Below are 23,060 nucleotides of genomic sequence, written 5' to 3'. Positions count from 1 at the left end.
TCCGCCTCAAACATCACTACAGAGAGCATCAGTTTCAGGATAAAAGTTAATAAACAAGAACAATGAAAATGTAAAAAAAAAAAACACGTGCTTCTTGATCTATGCTCATTTCTATGAGAAGCTTTTAAATAGGTTTGTGAGATGGATTCTGCAGTCATCTCAGTCCTAAGATGCCTTCAGTAAACACGGCCCAGAAATATGAAACTAAAATGAAACTGCAGCCTCTTCTCTGCATCCTCTCACTCTGCTTCATTTCACTTTGTTTCCTCAACAATCTGCTTGTTGCATCATCACCCCGTCTTTTTAGCCAGTCCTCATGTTTTTGTGGCCAGTTTTTTTTTTTTAACTCATAACTTTCTTTTGCTTCTCTTGAGCACAGATCCAGCGCTCTCTGGTGAGGAACAACCAGACCCAGCGTTTCTCTCAGAGACAGGCTCTGCGGCTGCACCAAGGCCTGGTTACGAGCACTGCCGAGCAGGTATCTGTGTGCGCTGGCTTCTCTGTTTATGAGCGTTTTTAATTTGTGTTTGTGCTCGTAACACTCCCTCGCCTGTCTGTTTCCAAGGTGATGGAGCGCCTCTGCGTGCGTGTCCAGCAGCAGGTGTGTGTGTTACGAGGCGTCGGAGAGATGGAGGAGATTCAAGCTGCCAAACAAGTGTTAAAAGAGGCCAGGAACTCCCGTGCTGTGAGTGATGTGAAATGTGTGAGAGTAGTATTTGCCTTACTGTCACACAGAAATGTGATTTTTCTTTTGTGCCTCTCAAGCTGTACCCTTCACTGTGTGAGCTGGCTCATGTGCTGTCTGTGGACGGGCCGGTGCGGCAGAGACTGGACTCTCTGGCTGGTGAACTCGCCAAAGCTGCGGACAAAGAGCTGCAGGTAGATGTTACAGCCTCTTTTTCACATGATCCGTCACAGATGGCTGAGTTACTGATCACTGGCATCCATTGCAGGTGATCGTCGACTCTATGGTGTCTCTCTGTCGCGAGCTCTGCCCTTTATCTTCTTCTGCGGCAGAGAGGTTGAGCCCTCCACTCTCATCTGTCTCTGAGCGCGTGTCCATCCCTCGCTCAGCCATCCGGACAGCTCTGATGGAAAGGGCAGCGCAGGACATCCACCGAGCCTTAGAGTAAGAGGAGGAGAAATGCAGAAATTGAAGGGGGGGCAGCAGTAAAGGGTTGAATTTGATAAGAAGGTTATTGATTTCCTCTCGCTTTTACCAAACCTCTTCCCGTCTGTCTCTCACTTTCTCCTAACCCAATCTCCTGCAGAGAAGTGAAGCTGTCAGTGGTTTCCTATCTCACCAACTCCATCGTGGACCAGATCCTGCAGGAGCTCTACGCCACCCATAAGACCCTGGTAAATACACTTACTGTAAAAGGCACTGACCACTGATTGTAGATACTCATGTGTCTGAGACAAAGTGATTGATTGGGCGTCAAAGGAATTGAAGAGCGCCGTCTGTCTGTCTGTTTTAGACTCGGCAGGTGTCTCACCTGAAACGCTGGGACGGGACATGTGAAGATGGGACTGGCTGGAGGTTCAACAGACACAGAGACTCTCTGGACATCACAGATGAGGAGCTCAGCACCAGCATAGTGAGTATGAAGATGCAGACGCATGTGGTGTTTATAAGGGTGTGTCTGAGCTCATCTTGGGCTCAGACGTGCCATCTTTTCGCATTATTGAGATTTCATGTTAAAGGGAAATTTCGGTTTATTTCAACCTGTCTCCTATCATCCTAAATTTGTTTCAAGTGACTAGTGACATAAAAATAATAGTTAGCATGTTACCCGTTAGCCTAGATACAGCCGTAGCGTCAGACCTGTTAAAACATAAGTGAACGGGCATCCCTTCAAGTGCAAAGTTAGTCCACTAAACAAGCTTTTTTCCCACAAAGACCGCCTCATATCGTTAGGATAAATGTCAGAGAACATATAGAAAACGACATGCAAACGTGTTGTCATACCTTACCGGTGTGCTGCCATGTTTGTTTACCATCTAGCTCTGCTTTCCAAAGCGCGGCCAGAGCTAGATGGTAAACAAACATGGCAGCACACCTAACTTTGCACTTGAAGGTATGCCCAGGTCTGACACTACTATGCGCCCCGGCTGTATCTAGGCTAATGGCTAACATGCTAACTATTATTTTTATGTCACTAGTCACTTGAAACAAATTTAGGACGATAGGAGACAGGTTGAAATAAACCGAAATTTCCCTTTAAAGCCTAGACACACCAAACTGACATCAAAGAACTAGTGGCGACGAGGGCCAAGTGTTGCATCACCTCTTGATCAAAAAAATTGCACCTGAACACACCACAAAGATCACAGCCAACTGGCTCGTACATTCTGCACCTGCATGAGAGGTCCATACTCTCCACACCAGCAGGTAGTGGCAGTCTGTATTCGTCATTCAAAAAGGATAACCGAAACACCGACAGGAAAGATTAAAGATGCTAATTAGCCAGTTAGCACATCGGGTCCATGTCATTGGTTCGACAGCCCATTGGTTCGACGTCCCATTAGTCCGACTGTCCGCGGTGCTGAACAGCTCGCGGCGGGCGTATGGTGCGCCATGACCGGCTTGAGGCGGAGCAGGCTCACAGCTTATGTGTTTGCCACTTTCTTTTTCATTTTAACCCACACCATGATCTTTTCCTGACCCTAACCAAGTGGGTTTTGTGCCTAAACCTAACCAGACCTTAACCACAGGGCATGATGATGATTTCGGAACGGACTTCGGAACAATGAGTTTAATATGGTCGGAACAATGGGATGTCGAACCAATGGGCAGTTCCCAGCACATCAACAATGCAAGCTAGTGTTGAAGGAAAAAATTACATTTACCATGCACTTCTGAACAATAACTCAAGCAATTACAAACCACTTTCCTCAATGGATAAAAAAACTAATTTTATCTAATATAACAAGTTTGTTTCAATCTCACATCCTCTTAATCTTAGCTGTTTGTTTGCTTTCCTCAATTCTGTTTCTCTTCCCGTGGACTGAGCTGAACTGTTAATCAGAGTGATTTAACACACAGATGGGCTCCACCATCTCCGACATCAATACAACATGCTGAATATGCAAAAAAAAAAAAAAAAGCCTACAAGGGCCAACCAGTGCCAACAGTGCAGGACACGCCACAAAAACTAGCATGACCAACAGCCTTATGTTAAAAACAAAGGTTTGTCATGTTTTTTTTTTTCCAACTGTATTTTCAATTTTATTATTATTTATTCTTAAGTGTGGATGAGTAGGTTGATATGATCAACATACTTATACAGAAACAGTGTCTTTCTAGTCAGTGGAATCTTACAGGCAACTGGTGTACATCAGTCCATTTTTTGCAGTATTTTACCAGTTGTCATAGTCATACTGTCAAGCACAAACTGGTGAAGGACTCAAAGCAGACTCACAGACTCAGATAAAAGTTCAGGGTCTTTAATCAGGTTCAGGTCGGTACATGGGTGATCAGCTACACAGGCAAAATAAACCAATTCAATAGGCAAAAAGGGTTAAAAACACACTCACAGGGAACACTAGGGAAACACTGGACCTCTTACTCAAAGGTAAAGATGATCTGGCAGCAAACAAGGGAAACAGGGACTTAAATAAACTAAGACAAGGGAGACAATGAGACACAGGTTAAACACATTGGGGCAGGGCAAGTAATCACAAAGGAGGGACACTTGACAGGACGAGTGATCTGGAACGAGACGAGACAATGGTTACCAAAAAAAAAAAACAGGAAATACAGGGATAACAAATAAACATGAATTCAGTGAAGATTGACACCATGACACCAACAATAAACATCCATTTAATTTATTGCAGTTGCAGTTTAGTCATCTCTTATGGTATTTTGCCTGCAGCCATCTCTGTGCAATGGCCGAAAGTATTTTAACAAGACTGGAAAGGATTTTTCACTTTCCCAAGTATATTATTATCTCGTTAGCAGTCTCTTGCCAATATAAAAAAAAGCCCAATAATATGAAAAGCCACTTCTGTTTTTTAACAACACTGCCTCCAGCATTTGTTTTGTCCTGGGGAACCCCTTTGTGAGAATTTCAATTTTAGAGTCACAAAATATCAAATTGTGTTCTTCTAACTCTCAGAAAGACCCTGAGGTAGTATTAGTGTCACTTTCTCATAAATTATTCCATCTTCCTCAGTTATCTCCGGGCCTGATTCTATCTCCCAATTCTGTCTGACATGAACAGTCGAGGAGAGTTTTGTATTCTTATGTGTAATCATGATCTTAGACGTTTGTTGTCTTCAATTTTAAATGCATCAATGAATATGTCGACTGCACTGGGATCACTCTCCTCATCTTGTTTACCATATAAATAAACTTTGGCTTCATTTCTGACCTAAAAAAGCTTCAATTTTGGCAAAACTTGGAGGAATGATGGATATTCTTTGGGGCTCTGGCATTTGAAACATTGCACTGACTTTCTTGACAGAAGCAATAAAGGTCAAAACTTGATAAGCCCCAACTCCTCCACTGGAGACGTTTCAACAATACTTTGACTGATGATGAATTGTCAGTTCAATTGTGTTTTGGCCTTTAGAAGCTTTTCACTGATTGGCTTGATTGAAGCACCCTATTAAAAGTTGAAATCTCAAAAGGCCTATAATTCCTACACTAAAAGCCTGACTGGCACTAAACTGGCACAAATCAAGTCATTTTTATGCATGATACCCGCTGACCCAAAAGTGAGGAAGTAAAAGTAACATTGATTTGGTTAGTCCTGTATGCTCTGTCCAAAACTCTGAAGTGGTTTATGTGTTTTTCATCAAAGGGTTATTATTTGAATTCCCAACGCGCTCTTCTATTGAAAATATTTTCCAGTCTTCTGTGCTGCTGGCCCTTTTTCTCACCAAAGTACAACATAGCTTGTTTTCCTGTATGTTTTACCTGCCAAAGTATTCTTAATCATCAAGCACCTCAATATTTATAAGAAATCAGGTAAAACTGCAGTAGTAAACTGTTTCCCTGACATTATCTCTGCAATAAGCCCAGGGCCCCTTTCATCGTAATCAGCCAAAGCGCAGTCATTACCCCTTCATGCACCTCTAGCCTTGATGTCTCCTTTAAAACCTGCCAGGAATGTTATCATTGTTTTGTCAAGCTGAAAATATCAGAGCAGTTTATCAGAAACAGTCTTTCATGAAACCAGCTTGTTGTGTGGAGATAATGCCCTTCAGTGAACCTGAGGTAGATTTTGGAGTGTTGTGACATCTCTTTCACCACAGATTATGTAGCACTATGTTTCAATCAATCAGCAGTGCAGTCACTCTTCTCAAAACTTTCCTTTAAATCAACAGTTTTAAATTATTTGGATCCAATCTCTGAAGTCTTAATACAGATTTAGGGAATATAACAGCTCTGAATAAGAGATCATAAATGATGTGCTTAGCTCCTGATACAGGTCACAGCACTATTTTACGATTCATTGTCTATTGGCATTAGCTAGTATCTCCTGTGGAGTACCTCAAGGACCCATCTTAGGCCCCATCATCTTCTCTCTTTACATGTTTCCTCTTTAAAGTACTCAGACATGTATTTCCTTTCAATGTTACGCTGACGATACTCTGTTGTATCTCACTGTCAAACCAAACAATGAGTGTGTTTTAAAGACCCTTGGTGATTGTCTTGATGACATGGCTCATGACAATGACTAGTTGCTTTCTCTAGCTACAACAAGAGCAAGTCTGGGTTGAATATTTTGATCTCTCTTATTTTTACCAATGCTGTAGCTAACAAGTATAAGGAAGTAAAACTATGGAAGCAGCTCTGTGAGGCTGCACTTGAGCTAAATGCTGATGTCAGCATGCTAACGTGGTTATAGTGATAATGCTAATTTGCTGATGTGTAGCAGGTATAATGTTTCCCTTGTTCAACATCTTAGTTTAGCACGTTAGCATGCTAAGATTTACTAATTAGCACTAAAATCAAAGTATAGGGGAGAATGAGGGGAATATCATTTGTGTTTCAGGTATTTAGTCATAAGCCAAAGTATTGGACCAACTGCAATTTTGACTTGATGATGGCGCAAGATGAAAATAGGATCACCAAAGTTAGTACAATTCATTCTGAGCATGATGCCAATTTTTTTCCCTATGAACTGATGACGGCATGACCCACCCTACTTCAGAGTCCTGCACGGGTCCAGTTTTCAAGATCCGCCCCGACCCGGCGACGTACAAACCCGCACCCGAACTGCAAACCCGCGCATCAGGCCAATTAGTACCACAACCCGGTCCGACCTGTTGAAACACGACCCGCAGCCCGACCCGTAACCCAGATTTAAAGTAATCATTTTGGGTCATATTGCCTGAATATTGAACAGCATATCGCCACAGTTAAGGTGCCAGTAAGTAAACAACGATCTGAATGAAGCAGCTCTCACAATAAAAACCTGACTTCAGCTCCATCATCAACCCTCTGTGTTCTTCTCCCATACGAGTGTAAAAGCACTCGTTTGTTACGTTTAATGCTTTTAAACTTTTAATCTATGTAAAGGAACTTTACATGTGTAATAATAGACTTACTTTCTGTCCAGAGCGACGTTCAGCAGTTACGAGCCGTCACGTGTTTTTATAATCCATCGAGGAAAGAAGTAATCCATCAGGGAAACACTTCAGAAACATTATAAAGTGATAGTTGTACGTTTTATCCACTTACCTAAATACCTAAATAATTATTTACTGTTTTGTAATCGGCGCTTGTTAAACGGTGGCAGCCATGTTGATTCTGTTTTCCAGTCACAAATTGTGTTATTAGATGGTGAAACGTGTAAACAGCTGAACCAATGACCGTTGCGAAATAGCGGAGGCGATCCTCAGAGAGTAAATAATGACCAAGATAGTTATCTGTAGTTTACCGAACTAATGACTGATGTGTTTATCTAAAACCCGCGATCCGACCCGCATGTTATTTTTTCCACCCAGATCCGAACCCAGGAAAAAATGTTTTTTTAAAAACCCGCGGGTACCCGACCCAGTGCAGGACTCTGCCCTACTTTCCCTCTGGTTGGTCTTTTTGCCTTTGTTGGTTGGATTTGTTAGGTTTAAGCAAGAGTAGTGAGATTGATTATGGTGAGAATATCAAGGTAAACAAATCAGAAGCAGAGTAAGGCAGAGCAGGGCAGGTCTTTGCCATTCTAGGGATCATACTTGCGAAGTGGACTTGTATGCCCATTCAAAATATAATGGCAATTTATCCAATAGTTGGTGAGATATTTCATTAAAAAACACAAATGTGAGCCTAAGGGTGGTGCTACAAGAAAAGTCAGGGGATCACAAAAGTCATTAGGATTTATCCTATGGGCACAATGTGTCAAAATCTGTCACAATCTGTACAAAATTTCACTTTCGCTATCCAATAGCTGTTGTTGAAATTTGGACCAAAGTGGTGGACTGACCGACAGACTGACATTGCCATCCCTAGAGTGAGTCATGAGCATGGCTAAAAGCTTCAACCAGCAATCTGCCGCAGTTAATCCATCTGCCAAAAATCTTTGTGCAAGCTTTCATTTTGACTTCAGCTTTCATGAACAATTGTTTCAGTAGTTAGATCCAGTTTCCTTTGGCTGAAAAGATTTTCTATAATCAAGCTTTTCCTGCCACCCCATGATGAAATTATTCACAGCACGAACTGATTGTACTGTTATTCATCTACCTTTTTATGTCCCAGTGTGTCTTTGTTATTTTGTATTGATTGCTGTGACATGTCCAATTTGTACAGACTGAGATTCAGGTCTTGTTTTTTAAAAAATATTTCACAGTGCTCCACTGACGAAAGCACTGATTGGCCTAAAGGAGGGCTTGTATCATTTGTGCTACTTCATATCTTTACTTGTGTGCCGTACTCTAATACTATCCCTCAGCCTCTTAGTATCCTTTTTTTCTTTTTTTCTCCCAGGACACAATAGCCATTAAGAAGCGCAGCTCGAGAACAAGACGAATACGACCTGTCTCCACCAGGCTGAGTGAGTACTGCTGTATATCCTCTTATCCTCCTCTTTCCTGTCTCACTCTGACCCCATCCCATCTCTTTCAGTTCTCCATTACTGTTTTTTCTGTTGACTCTCTTTCCCGTTTCTCCATCTGAGAAGTCTGTTAATGGCTCTTTTAATCTGGCCTGAGCCAAGTCTGAGTCAGTAAATCTCAGAGATTGTTATAAATTTGTCAACTTTGAAGCAGAAGAACGATGGCTCCCTGTAATTCCCACCTCTTTTTTCCATGACTGTGCCTTCCTAGTTTCCTGCCCTCACATCAGTTGTAATCTTTTCACCGTTCCTTGCTGTCATCAGGTCTTTGTGACGACTCCAGCTCCTCTCCACCCCCCTCAGTGCCATCGTACTCCTCACCGCTATCCCGTTCAGCGTCCTGGGAGGGCCTGTCGGAGCTGCCTACACAGGGTCTGCCTCTCCATCATGTGACACGGGTTCGGCCAAGGCCTCCGCGGAGGCACAAAGGAGGGCACATCCCTGCTGAGACAGTAAGGCGGGTTTGATCTATCTATCCATCCATCCATCCATCCATCCATCTCCCATTTTCTAATGTTCGTGCATGCTTGCAGTGATCCGTGTCATTCAGAGGTAATCTAAACAAAGTGGATGGCTGCTATTGGATTAAGTCTCACTGAAGCCAGTGTAATCCATTTGTTTCAGTGCATACAGAACATTTACAAATGAAACCCAGTGTCTGTAAACTGACCTCTAAAACACGTTTGTGCGTGTGTGTGTATTGTGTGTGTAGCATTGCAGTGAAAATGGAGGAATAAGCCCTCTTGATGATGGACTCCCAGATTTCTATACCAAAAGAGTTCTCCCTGACAGGTAAGAGTTTCTTCATTAACATCTCTTATTATTAGCATTGTCACAAAAAAGATTTATCAATACATATCTATCCTGCATGTTTGAAATGGTTTCAAACGCATCATCAATTCAGCGGTACCAACTGTGCTTTCTCTCCCTTTCTTATTGTTAATGTTTACTACAGTCGTTTTGCTGTTATCTGTTACTAACCAAGGGGAAAAAAAGCTGTCGTTGTCATGTTATACCCTCGTTATATTTATCTTTTTATAAAGATTTTTAATTGTACGGCCTCTATTTCAGCTGACATCACTGTTTCTTATAGAACATCTTCTCCATTTACATGTTTTAGCTACAAATCTCATTAACACACGGCCATTTCCCAAAGCCCACCCTAAAATACACGAGTACCTTCTTTTCAAGCACTCACTGACTACATTTACATGTGCAAAATATTCAGGGTTTTTTTCCTTATTCAGAATAAGACAATAAGCTGTTGACATGGCTAATGAAAATTAATATCCCTGTTTACATGCAGTCGTGCGTACACCAGTTAACATGCCCTAACAGGTTGTTTATCTTGTCAAAATATTGAAAAGTTGAGCTGGAGCTGTTTTCCACCAGTAGCAGAAAATGTCTTGAAAATGTCAGGGTTGGGATATTTGCACGTATCCAAAAACCTGTTGATATCCAAGTCTTTTAAAATATTTAAAAGCAGGTGTGTTTCTCTTATTGGCTTTTCTTTTGGGCATGCATCTCTGCCACTGTCTTGCAAACTGTTTGCGAATTGGTTTGTATATAATGTATCTATGACACCACACAGAGCTGACCGTAATCAGGCAAGAGGCCGTGTGTCGCAAACTGCGGTAAAAAAACCCTGCTGAGACACATATTCCGAATGCACCGTATCCATGTCCAGAATGCTCCTTAAACCCAAATAATACCAGCATATCCCACTCCTTAATCGGAAAATGCTAATTTAGGAAAAAAGCCTAATTCAGAATATGTAAACATGACTTGCATCAAGTTTAGAAAAATGTCACATTCGGAATAATCGTGGAAAATAAGTATGAACTGATTGTCACAGTCTGCTTTGTGTCCTTATGCCTTCAGCCTTTTTCGGAAGACTGGACTAATATCTATCTGTTGCAAACTATAGAGTCATTTAAGTTGCCTATATAAGTTAGTCTGTCTTTGTTTTCACTGCAGTCAGTTTATTATTGAAAGGATTGTGTTTTCCGGGTTTTTGAGTTTCTGTTTGCTGCGTTGTTCCCCTCCTGGATTCCTGTGCTGCCTGGCCCTCGTTTGCCCATCTACACACCTGTCCTACATCAGCCTTGTTAGTCCTTTTTCTGCTCCAGAGTTTTTCCCATTCAGTCAGCTCACTGCCTGTTCTCCTACCTAATCACCTTATTCTCCTCAGCTGAGCTTCTTCTCCCTCTTCTCCACCTGCACTCCATCACCTCATCAGATTAGTTTGTCTTTGTTCAGTCTTTGCTTTTTTTGTTTTGTTTTGTTTTTTCTTTATGTGATCTTCAGTTTTGCTTTCCCCGCTCTAACTTTGAATAAAAACTGATTTTAACTGAGTATCAGTTGCCTGCAGTCTCCTGGGTTTGGGTCCACCTGCTCCACACTACATGACAGTCATTATTTTCCATTTATGTCACCGTGCTTTGAAAGTCAACTTACTGTACAGTCTTCAGACTTACTGGAGATACTGTAGGCAATACATCACGGAGAGCATTTTGTCACATTGAGCTTGATATTGCGTGGTAATGCAGCTGTGAGCAGAAAGTGCTTTGACAGTTCTTCTTGTTCAAGGACGTTCAAGAGTGTTAGCCGCTGAACAGCAACCTTTTACAGTAAATACAAGAACCAGACATGGTTACTTATCATTTGCCTCCTGGGTTTAATCATCCGATAATATAGCTTGTGAATAAAATTAACTATTTTCACAGTGTACTGAAATGAATGGACACCTGTGGTTGAAATTAATCATTCTAAAATGTATGCTTTCTGTGCTTTGGGAAAAGTCAGCTGCATACTAGATTCAAATCTTTACCAAAGGTTGCGTCGGAGATTTACAGACAATAAAGGGATTTTTCACCCATCAATGTAATCGTACTTAATGAGAGTATGTTACAAAAGGGGGGAAACTGTCCAAACCAAGAAAGGCACACAACAAAAGACACAATATAAACCGACAAATGACACTGTCAGAGCAAAAGCATGAGCCTGAAAAGCGTAGCTTCAATGGACACAAAGATATAACCTTCAGCGGCATACCAATCAACGCAAGTTGTGTAAAAACAGCCTTTACTCATTTACTGAATACCTTCCATTATATCAGGCTCCATTCAGATCTGAAGAACGTATTGATTTAAAGGGGACCTGTTGTGCTCGTTTTCAGGTTCATACTTTGTTTTTTTACTAGAACATGTTTACATGCTTTCATGTTTAAAAAGAAGCCTTTATTTTCCTTATACTGTTGGTGCTGGAACACCTGTATTCACTCTGAAGCCTGTCTCTTTAAACCCCCACCGCCCCCATAGCTTGAAGTCAAAAAAAGATATTTTTCCGTAGCATGAAATAACCCGGAAGACTGACACTGCCTCTGCATCATGGGGCCCATAGAGCAAGTGCACTATTCTGCCAGTCGAAAATTTTATCTACTTATTTACAGACATGTCTTTTCTAATGTGAGTCTATTGAAAAAAGTCTTTTGGGCCAAATAGTATCATGTGATGGACCTGCAAGTTGTAATTCCACTGGCTTCATAGCCTAGTGCACTTCCTGGAGGCTTGGTCATTGCAGCCAAGGAATGACTGTAACAAAGCATAGCGTCACTTTCAACTGTTAAAATGACCAATAAAAAATATTTTAACCAACAGCCTTCACAACTGGGCATGTTTCAGCTGGAATCTGATCTAAAACTGTGGAGAAATTAATATCAGAAACCAAGATGGCGTTTTTCCATGGCATTAGCATGTAGCTACATGTAGCAGTGTACTTGCAGCCTAAGAATAACTGTAATAAACGACTGTGAACTAGAATTTACACAACTGGACATGTCCAAGCAAGAATATGATCCAAAGTCTGTGAAAAATTAAAACACTGGCAACCAAGATTACTGGTTTCCCTGAGGTTTGCACGTAGCTACATTTAGCAGTGTACTTGCAACTGGAGAATGTGTGTAGCAGAGTATAAACGCACTTTTCGCTGTGAAAAATCACTAAAAGCTTCAACACATTCTTCCAGCAGGAATCTGATCCAAAATCAGGGGGAAATTACCAACATCAGCAACTAAGATAACACAGTTCCCTGATGTTAGCATGTATCTACGTTTAGCAGTGTACTTGCAGCCAGGAATTTGCTGTGTATAGCTGCACTTTCTCACATTAAAAATCCTCAACAAAAGCTTTGAACCAACAAACTGTACATGCTCCAGCAGGAGTCTGATTGAAAAACAGTGAGAAATTAACCACATCGCCAACAAAGATTACATGTTTCCCAGGCATTAGCATGTGGCTACATGTAGCAGTCTACTTGCAGCTGGGGAATAATGTAATGGAGTACAGGAGCATTTTATACTGTTAAAAATCACCAACAAAAGCTTACCAAAGTTTTCACAACTAGACATGTTTGAACAGGAATCTGATCCAAAATCGTAGAGAAACTAACAACTTCAGCAACCAAGACTGGATGTTTCCTTGATGTTAGCATGTATGTAGCTACATGTAGCAGTGTACTTGCAGCCAGAAAATGATTATAACGAGTGGCTGTAAACCAAAATCTTCACAACTGGACATGTTCAAGCAAGAATCTGATCCAAAATCGTAGAGAAACTAACAACTTCGGCAACCAAGATTAAATGTTTCTCTGATGTTAGCACGCAGCTACATGTGGCAGGCTACGTAATGTAAATACTGCAATAGTTTTCCTGGAGCAGATGACTGTATAAAGAAATCTGTCACGAGCTGATTTTGGCTTGTCTAGAAAGAAAGAAAAACGTTTCTGTAATCTGATTATTCAGAGCGGTCTGAGGCCTGATGTTTTTGCTCACATGGATGCTTTTACATACTTTAAGCTAACTTTTTTAAAACTTGGGCCACGTTTAATATGAACATCCAACACCCAAAATAAAGAAAATCATAATAGGTCCTCTTTAAGTGTAATACTTTCATAAGAAACAAAAAGTTAAATAAATGTGACATGATCAGACATCCAAATCTGAATCCAGTGACATTTCGATTAACATACGTGTGATCACATCCACACATTCAAACAGACCTGTTGGGTTCTGACAGTTTCTGAGGCTTTATTTTAATTGGCTCATCTTTAGGTTATTATTTCTCATAATTCAAGAAGGTTGTGTTCCTCCGACCAGCGTGTTATCTGTCTTTGAAGTAATCTCATGGTGAGGTTCAGCTTGTTTAGCACATCCTGCGGCTGCTCGTACATTCAGAGGCAATTGAATCTGCTGTCCATCATTTTTGCTCAATTATAACATAAATTTAGTCACTCTTTGATGATTAGAGGAGCTGGAGCTGGCTGTTTGAAGCTTTTGGTGTGAGGTAACAAGACGTGATTGGTTAGTTGGTGACTGCATGTTGTTGATCAAAGGGGTCTGAGACTCAAAGAGAGAAGGAATTTTTTTTTTTTTTGACAAAGCTCAAAGGAGGATGTTATTTTGTCATTAGCAGCTGGTGATTTTTGTTGTTTTGCAAAATGAACGTTTGGTCCAAGAGCAATCATTCAAATGAAACAAAATTTTAAATGAATGTTCTAAACATGCAGAACCACCACTGTGACCCTTTGAAGTATTGAAGCAGCAGTTTGGTAATCCTTTATTTTGGTGGAGCTGAATTCAGGAACAGCTGTCACAGCTTATCAGAATAACATTGCTCCCTTCCACACTGCAGGTTAAGTCGGTGCTTTTAATATGATTGCATATAATATAAAAAAGTGCACTTTAGATAAATCATTGTGTAGCAAGAGATGTAGCCTAGCAACGCTGAAATTGTCGCTGTACCAGAAACAAAGCAGGGAAACAGTCAGTGTGGATGGCTGCAGTGAGTTCAAAGACATCCTAACAGAGATGACTGGACTGTATTTGTGACATTTCCACCTCTCTCACCTCTTTCAGTCAGCTCTCCTCTCTGCACAAAGCTCACTCGCTGAGGAGGAAGAAGAGGAAAAATATGCTTGCCATCTTCGGTTTTCGTAAAAACCGCAACCAAACTTTGTCCAATCAGGGGCCGGAGCCTGAAGCCGAGGTTTACGGAGATGGGTGTCACTTTGTTGCTTCAGCACCCACAGGGTTTGTGTATGCACACACACAACACACACACAGTCCGTTTAGAAAGGTACAGCGTTGAAAACACAACACAATGCCTATATGGTGCATTAGATAATAATACACACACACAAAGACCCATTTTCCTTCCATATTCTGCTGTACAGCTTCACATTCATCTCTTCTTGGTTCTCATAAGAACATTCAGCAGCACTGAATTACATAAATACTCTGACAAATATCACTCTAAATCTCCCTCATTTCTTTGTTGATACGAGAAATGGCTGGTAGCTGCCAAAGTGCAGGCAGGCTGATACCAGCGTGTGTACACAGATGTAGATGACAGCCGGTGGCTCTGATTCTGGATTCAACAGTCAGCCAAGTGATTAAGGATGAACACGCTGCATGTCAAATACAGATTAGGATAGCAAGATAGATGATTTCTGCAGAAAAATGATACTTTCTGATCACACTGTTGTCAAAGCTTGTTACATTTTAGTCTTAAAGGACTGATGTGGAGGATTTAGTGGCGTCTAGTGGCTGAGGTTGGAGACTGCAACCAAGTGAAACCTCTCCTGTATTCCAAGCCATGTGTAGCTGCAGACGCATTCAGTTTAAAGCCTACATGATACGCCCCTACAAACCGTGCCCACCACTAGTACAAGGCAAGCCCACCAGCAGACGGTTTGTTTGAATCCTCCTACAGCACAATGAACAAATATGAGGCCAAACATAGCAATAATCCACCTTCATAATTCTTTGCACATAAAGATGGGATTTACCTCATGTAATCAGACATAACCGTTATCATTAGGCTAGGCCTACTCCTTAGCCCTACCCCTACATTTGCGCGTTCCCGCGAGGGATAGTGGTGTCCTAATTCCTTTTTGCGTGTAGGGGCAAGGGGCATAATCGGGTAGTGTGTATGAAACTAGCCCTTCAGTTCGAGGGATTTCAGATACTGACTTGCCAGCGAGGGGTAGACGTCGCCATGGCTACCACCGAGCAAGAGACGGGGAAAAAAGTTCATACATAGCTAACGTTACCGTCGTCAGGTTGCTTGTTAGCTAGCTAGCTAGCTCGCACTATCTGGCATCTGTCATCTGTCTTGTTCTGCAAAATTGTCAGACTTTTCACATTACGATAACACACCAGCTAGTATAACCATGCTGCCTCGTAATGTTAGCTGGTTAGCTAGCTAGCAGAAGTCCCCTGTCGTCTGTCATTCATCAAACGAAGCATGATGAATGCGGCAAACGCAAACGGTAGAATGAATGAGACTCCATTGTAGATGCCGGTTGGAAATGTAGATGGCTTGCAGCTTCCTGTTTACAATAGTTACGTATGCGTGAACGTAACCTACGCGGGGGGTATTGGGATTGGGCCTTAATATAATAGCTAGATAAATGCTAACTTAAAGGCCCAGATGCACCAAACCAACATTGAAAAACTAGTGGTGACAAAGGCTGACTGATGTGTCGCCTCACCTCACCTATTTCTCTGCCAAAAAGCTGCATTTGAACACATCACAAAGACTACAGCCAACAGCTAACTAGTTGTACAGTCTGAGCCTGCATGACAGTAAAAAATTCTCTGTAGCAGCAGGCGGTAAAGTCTGGATTCATCGTTAAAAAAGAGAAAACAGAAGACCAATTGGACGCATTTAAGATGCTAATTAGCCAGTGAGCACATTGACTCACAACCTGATGTTGAAGAAGAAGAACATAGGATATTTACCATGTGCCAGCGAACAAAAACACAAACAGTTATGAACCATTCTGCTTAAGAGTTCGATGGCTAAAACAAGAAATGTTATCTTATATAACAAGTTTGTTTTGATCTCATACCCTTTTGACTTTAGCTGCTTGTTTGCTTTCCTAACTTCCCTTTCTCTTCTTGTCCACTGAGTTGAACTGCCAATCAGAGTGATTTCATTCGCAGAAGGGCTTTGTTGTCTCGACACCAATTCAGCATACTGAATCAGCCGAAAAAAAGCTGACAAGGGCCAACGATTGATCAGTGGGCGGCTTAGGGTGTCAGGGCTCTAAGGTTTTCTTCAGGGCTTCTGCTTTGGACCAAAGGGCAATGTGGGCTGACCATGGCCTGATGCGTGGGTATGGTGGGCTCGTCTCATAGCCACTCCAGCCGCAGTTATACCTATTCGTGTAGGAGAGTGTAGGAGAACGATGGTGGCAAACATGAAAATACGAATGGCCCTATCTAGAGTTAGTGTTTGGTTTGTCCGTTCTGGGCTACTGTAGAAATAAGATTGCAGACTTTGTGGAAAAGGACCTGGGGTCTCATTAATAAGTGGTGCGTTCATACACAATGAGGCCTGAAAGATGCATACACTACTTCCCACACAAAAGTTGTAATCTGTAAAAAAAAAGATTGTATGGGAGCAACTTTGACCCACGCTCACGAACATTTTGGAGACAGGAAATTGCCGACACAGATGGTAATACAAACGGCTCATTCTAAGGTTATAAAAATGCAATGACTCTTAGTTTCAGGTTTATACACTAAAGAAAGCATAACTACAAATGTTATATTCCATTTCTGCCTTATAACCCTCTAAATCCTGCACACAGGACCTATATTACTTTTTATGGAAACAGCAGCCTTGTGGCTCATCGTCATTGTCAGTGTCTTCCAACTTTCAGGACAGCCACAGAGAATGTATACACACTCCTTCAGCCTCCAAGGTCTGCTGCCAGGGCTGGATCTCCAGGCGAAGGGGCTGATGGGAAGACAAATGATCACCAAGGGAAAACTACGCTCGTCTTGAGTCCGCCGCCAGTGCCGGGCATCCCTCACCCGGGTGTAGGAGGAAGCAAACACCCCTTTTTTTCTCCCAGAGAGGTACAGTGAGTGGGACCCACTACAAGCATTCATTTCATTGGAAGTTTGTCTCGGGTACGATCTTTTCTTTTGCCTCTCTTTGTTGTGTTTTGACAGAAACCCGAAGTGGATTCTGTGTTTGAACATCCAGAGGAGACAGACAAGTACTGGGTGGACGACAAACAGAGGCCAACGGAGATTCTGCAAGTGGACAAGTCGTGGATGGAAACAAGGCAGAGCGACCAGCATGCTGAGAAACATTTAGAGAGACAGCGGTTTGATAGCAGGGGGCAAGAAAGAACTTTTGGAGAACCGAGAACAACCGACAGACAAACAGACAGGTACTGGACTGAGAGCAGACACCCCGAAAGACACGTGGACAGACAGTGGACTGTTGACAGACACACCCAGCGACAGATTGACAGAAAGATAGAAAGACAGTGGATGGGTGGCAGACAGATAGACAGGTCATGGTCGGAGAACAGGCCGACGGACATACAAGTGGACAGTCAGTGGACTGAGAGCAGACAAGCGAGCAGGAAGACAAGTGAGAGACAAGTGCAGGCGCTTCATTTGGCTCAAAGGCCGCTGCCTCCATACCCATCAGACAGGACGCCTTCGCCAAAACAGGAAACAGATCCTCTGAAAACTACAGAGGCGTCAGCTACAGACTGGCAGCAGCAGGACACGCAGGGAGACAGACAAATGTGTCCAGATGCCAGTGCAGGGTTCACAGAGGGATGGAGGAGCAGCGGAGGAGGAGGGCGAGTTCCCTGTGCAACTAAACCCGATCCCCCGCCGCAAAGCAGTAAACCCAACCTGTCCAAACTAAGGCAGAGACATCGGCTCGAGAGCTCAGACGCTCTACCAGGTACTTCACTGTCAGCTACGTGCTGCAGGCTGGAAAGGAGGTTTAAGCTTTTGCTGAGAGGTTTCAGCTGCAGTCGTCGCCTGAGTGTATTATCACACCACAAACCGACATGTAGGTGACAGTCATTTCTTTTAATTCATAGGTACAGAGGAGGAAGGGGAAACAGAGAGGGATCCTGGAAAGATGGAAAAGAAAGAGAGAGAAAAAAGAAGAGATTCGGAGGGTCAACCTCCTCCGATTCCAGAAAAGGTGTGCGATTTATAGCCCTGCATGATTCGGTTTGTTTTATATAGGAAAACTAATCCACAGTATCCACAGGCCTACTGTAAATATAGAGCAAATTTTCCAGTACAGATAATTATCTTTATCCGCTTGATTTGTTCATGTTTTCTGTTCTGATCCGAAAAACAGCCAAAGACGTCCTCGTATGTGACTTTTTCAAAAGAAGCAGCCAATGAGAGGAACCTACCTCCTCCTCCTGTGCCACCTCCTGTGAACAAGCCTGCACATGGATTACCAGACAGGGCTGCAAGTCAAGGTAACTCCACTGAACACACAAACAAACAACTTGGTGGTGTTAACAAATGTGAGACTTAAAGCGCTCAGTTGTGTTCACATTCCCATTATGAGATTTTTCAGATATCTGCCTGACTTTGATATCACTGTAAACGGTTTACTTTTTGTTCAGACTCTTATTTTGGGATGTCCAGGTGCAAATAAACAGCTCAGCTGCAGAAAACTTTCATGAACAGTTCAACATTTTGAAAAAAACACTTATTAGCTTTCTTGCAGAGAGTTAGATGAGAAGGTTGATACCACTCTCCGGTTCTTGAAGTGCTTGAATTTTGAGGGGAAAAATCAAATACTGGAGTACTTTGAAAATAGCCCAGAAAGTGCTTAAAGTCCTTGAAATTCGTTCCACTCTTCCACTCAAGGCATGGCTAAATTTAACATGACTTAACTTACTTGCCTTTGAAATGTTACGTTGGATTTTTTTTAGATTTTATACAGTTATGCCTAAAAAGAATGTGTTAAGTAACTTTTCACTGAAAAGAGGGACATTGATCACATCTATTTATTTTTCATAAAAACTTATATTTTAAACTGAATTATTTCCCTTGAGTAAAGTCTCATGGCAAATTTAGCGATACATATCAATTCTGAATATTTGAATCGGTTTCAATGCTCATTTTCCACTTTATCGATGCAGCAGTAACCGACCCAGTCTCACTCAGAAGTCGTCAAAATCCTGCGCTTGGGCAATGACTTCCGGCGTCAGCCAACCTTCAACATCAGCATGATACACAGCCTGTCGCCATAATAGTTTAATGTGGCTGGTGGTGCAGGGGAAAACATGGCAGGACAAAAATGAGAGTTAAGGCAGCAAAAGTCCGAGTAGGGTGGGTGGGTCCAACAAACACCGACTTGTCTCGGGAGAGTGGTGCTCACATCCTGTAAAATTATAAACTCGAACCCGTTCTTTTTTTCTAAACCCAACCACATGCGTTTGTTTTTGTAGGAAGAAAAATTTCAATCAATTTGCCCTGTTGTACCAACGTAGTGTGTTTAATTTGAAAGAGACTGTATGTAAATGTTAAATTTCCTGTGAAAACAAAAGTGTATTTTGAAAGGAGACAATGCATGTAACAGGCAGAACTTGGCACGGCAATAAGAAAATCATGATAATAAGAGATAAAACTACTGTTGTTTTCATACCTGTTGTTCAGGTGAAGAAGGATTGAGACCTCAGGCACCAGTGAAACCACAGAGGAACAGAAAGGCCATGTCTTGTGACGCAGGTACAGTTTGTCGTTTATGCATCACAGTAAATACTCTTACTATTTACCCAACAGGTCGCTACATGGTACATTTATGTTGGAACTTTGTGTATATACGTTGACCTGTGTGTAAATCGTCTGTATCTAACTGTTAATTTGTGTTTCTTTGTCCTCACTGAACTCAGGCACTGACAGGGAAAGCCCTAATAACGTTGAGAAGCCCCCAAATCGCAAACCCCCCGTGAAAAAACCTAGACTACCCCAAAACAGAAATAAGTCACTGGACTTGTCTGGTACATGTCTCTCTGTTTTTATATATGTGTGTGTGTTTGTGTGTGTGTGTGTGTAGCAGATGTCAAGTGGTAAAGTGAGTCAAGTGGTAATTAAAACACCACAGTATGTGTTATAATGTGGAACGTGGTCATTAAATTGCAATCTATTAAAAGTTAAACACGGGATACTTAAATAAGCAGTGTGTAAGATTTAAGGGGATTTAGTGCCATGTGGCAGTGAGGATTGCAGATTGCAACCAGCTCAAACTTTTCCCGGTCATGATTCTGATCACACAGAAAGTGTTTTAGCAGCTGGAGGCAGATTTTGTAATTGTTTTTAAAGAGAATGAAGCTTTTTACTTTTGTTTTTGGCATTGCAACGCACCTCACGTCTCTCTGTGTTCTTGGCACCTGGCTTTTTTGCTGGAGCACTCTGAACTCCTCAAGTTGAAAAAAACTTCAGCTCCGAGCGAAAGAATGCCCCACGTAATCTCTTCTTACGTCATCTTTTTTATCCCATTGTCCAATCAGATGATTTGAGAGGCGGACCAAGTTTACAGTCTGTAAACAATAGAGGAGAAACAGCAGGACGTCAAACTGCCCCCGAGTCATCCTAAAATATGCCTGGAAATGGTCATCAGTAAGGTGAAGCTCCTGGACCAACTGGTGGTACTGCCCATGATCCACCCTCTTTGTTAGGGTCTCATGTACCCACACAGATCTCTGTTTCCCTGTGCCCAACAAACTATTAGCCTCTCACCCTCAACCAGAGCTACAGCAGCTACCCTCTGCCTCAGCATTTAGTAACTAGATACTAATTACAGTGAAAAGATTGATTACACTGGATGTTATAGGGTGGTTGCCTGGCAATGATGAAAAGGCCTTCATCATACAAATCACCTTACAAATCAGGGGTTTCCTGTGCTGTTTGGCACATTGGAGACAGGCCACTAGCCCAGCACCTGCTAATGTGTGCTCACGTTTTCTCACTAACTAAAGATCAAGACTTTCAGGAGGTTTTTGCCATGTGCCAAATTGTCAGAATAGGTCTCTTCTTCTACAAAACAAACGGACCTGGTGATTTAAACTGGTGAAAACACTGAATAAAGCTGTTTCACATTTATTTGTGGAGGAGCTGTGAACTACAATGGCGGATATGGAACCTGAATGGCCCTTTTTAGAGCCAGTGTTTGGTCGACCCGGTCTCACTCTGAAGTCGTCAAAATCCAGCACTCGGGCAGTGACTTGTGGCGTCAGACACTGACGAAAAAGCCGTCCTTTAACGTCGGCATGATACGTGGCCGGTTGCTGTTATGGTTTAACAGCACTCGGCGACAAGAACAGAAATTACAGCTGGGATAGTCCGAGTGGGGGGGTCAGGAAAGGTTGTGGATTGGTCAAACAAACACTGACTTTCACCCAGGAGAGTGTTTTTTGTGTCCCAAAAATTTAAAGAGCCAAACCCTGTTCTTTTTTTCCTAAACTTAACCACTTGTTTTTGTTGCCTAATCCTAACCACGTGCGTTAGTTTTCGAAGGAAATAGAGCATCAATTTTCGTTGTTGTACTGACGTAGTGCGTTTATTTTGAAAGAGACTGCATGTAAACAGTAAATTTCCTGTGAAAACAGAAGTGTATTTTTAAAGAAGACGATACATGTAACAGACAGAACTTGACACGTCCCAGAATGCCAACAACCAGCACACTCATGACCAAATGTTGATATGTGACGAAGTCTGTGTGAGAATGTGTTGGTCTGTTTGTTCTGGGCTTCTACATATACAAGGTGGTGCAACATGGCAATCTCTGTGGACGAGGACCGACTCCATAGATATAAACAGCTCATTCTAAAGCAACAAAAACATGATAATGAGTTTTTCAGGTGATTATACACTAAAGAATACGTTGTTATTATATTATATTCCATTTCTGCCACTATATCCCTCTAAATCCTGCACACTGCACCTTTAACCTTACATCTCTACACATTGTGAACTTACTGTTTTAATGTATCTGTAGATCTGAATGGATAAAATGTATTGCTTAACCACAGTGATATTTTTCTGATAGTAGTGACTCCCTGCCACTGATCAGCCTCGTGTCCTGTTCTACTTTATAGACAGCCTCAACTCAGCCTCTGGTCACAGCGAGCTGTTGTGATGCCCGAGAAATTCACCCGCCGCTGTCCGGCCGGAGCGTTGTCATGACAACTGTGGAGCATTTCATCCAACGAGGAAACAAAGAAAAACCATACGAGGACGAGGAGGAGGGGGAGAGCCGGAGAGAAAATGTCTGACAGACATCATAAAGCATCAGTCACTTGCTTCTGTTGAAACACTCTTTTCCCTTAATGTCACGTTCCTCTCTTTCTTCACTCCGACTGTGTTTCCGTTTCCTCTCACATGAAAACTCTTTTTGTGGCTACAGTATTTTAACAGTATTTGCTACTTTAGAAAACCCAAAATGATCATTGTCTTTTGTGTTGGTGGACGGTGGGCTGAGTGTTGGAGCATTGTGGCTTTGCTAGACAGATTAAAAAAAAAAGTCTTTATTAGAATGTGATTTCTTAAATCTGCAATGCATTTTTGACTGCTGATACAGTTGATTGCCTTGGTTGACACTTGAAAATGAGTTGCTTCTTATCAGATGAAACTTGATGATTTATATCTAGTTTTGCTTTCAGGAACTGAAAGGTAATATATTTTATAGAAAAAAATAAATATTATGTATGAGCACCCTCACTGTATGAATAAAACACTAATGGAAAAAAACTGTGATGCTTCTTTGTGGTTCGCTAAATCACATTAAATAAACTGTTTCAGTTGAAATATACTAAAAGGAATTCTTCACATCAGTTGCTGACCCCATGCTACGTTCAGTTCCTGAAGAAAACTTTTTTCTGGCATGCCTCCACGGTAAGCAAAGAATCCAAAAACAGAGAAAACTGATAATGAATTGAGGTCACAAGGATCCACATTTAACAGCAGACTTAACAAAGTCTCATTTATGCAGTCGTATGCTCAGCACTTCTCAAGCAGGAGGCCCTCTCCAACGGGGAACTGAGCGGACGGTAAAACTTATCTATGCTCTCTTCAAAGCCAGACTCCAATGACAAAACCAGTGATTTTACATCACTGAACACAGAAGCTGCTGGTCTACCACTGCCTCAATCAGT

The 23,060-nt window shown here is 41.9% G+C and overlaps 1 protein-coding gene across 3 annotated transcripts in view; it reads left to right on the top strand.

Annotated features, from left to right (window-relative positions):
• The window catches only part of LOC125895247 (capping protein, Arp2/3 and myosin-I linker protein 3-like), a 53,258-nt gene extending 30,629 nt beyond the window's left edge, over positions 1-22,629 (top strand). For 2 of the 3 annotated variants that reach the window (XM_049586913.1, XM_049586915.1), the window contains 17 exons: positions 380-478; positions 566-685; positions 766-879; positions 954-1,129; positions 1,272-1,359; positions 1,479-1,598; positions 7,934-8,000; positions 8,325-8,512; positions 8,773-8,852; positions 13,975-14,148; positions 16,788-16,986; positions 17,083-17,836; positions 17,979-18,085; positions 18,248-18,374; positions 19,564-19,635; positions 19,800-19,907; positions 22,005-22,629. In XM_049586913.1, the coding sequence (XP_049442870.1) occupies positions 380-478; positions 566-685; positions 766-879; positions 954-1,129; positions 1,272-1,359; positions 1,479-1,598; positions 7,934-8,000; positions 8,325-8,512; positions 8,773-8,852; positions 13,975-14,148; positions 16,788-16,986; positions 17,083-17,836; positions 17,979-18,085; positions 18,248-18,374; positions 19,564-19,635; positions 19,800-19,907; positions 22,005-22,045 (2,634 nt within the window). In that variant the 3' untranslated portion in view covers positions 22,046-22,629. The remainder of the gene's footprint in view (positions 1-379; positions 479-565; positions 686-765; positions 880-953; positions 1,130-1,271; positions 1,360-1,478; positions 1,599-7,933; positions 8,001-8,324; positions 8,513-8,772; positions 8,853-13,974; positions 14,149-16,787; positions 16,987-17,082; positions 17,837-17,978; positions 18,086-18,247; positions 18,375-19,563; positions 19,636-19,799; positions 19,908-22,004) is intronic. The other variant, XM_049586914.1, reaches the window with a different exon arrangement.
• Positions 22,630-23,060: the final 431 nt, after the last annotated feature.

Source organism: Epinephelus fuscoguttatus, linkage group LG10 (assembly GCF_011397635.1).
Source record: "Epinephelus fuscoguttatus linkage group LG10, E.fuscoguttatus.final_Chr_v1".
NCBI classification, from domain to species: Eukaryota; Metazoa; Chordata; class Actinopteri; order Perciformes; family Serranidae; genus Epinephelus; species Epinephelus fuscoguttatus.
This window is presented reverse-complemented; position numbering and strand designations above follow the sequence as displayed.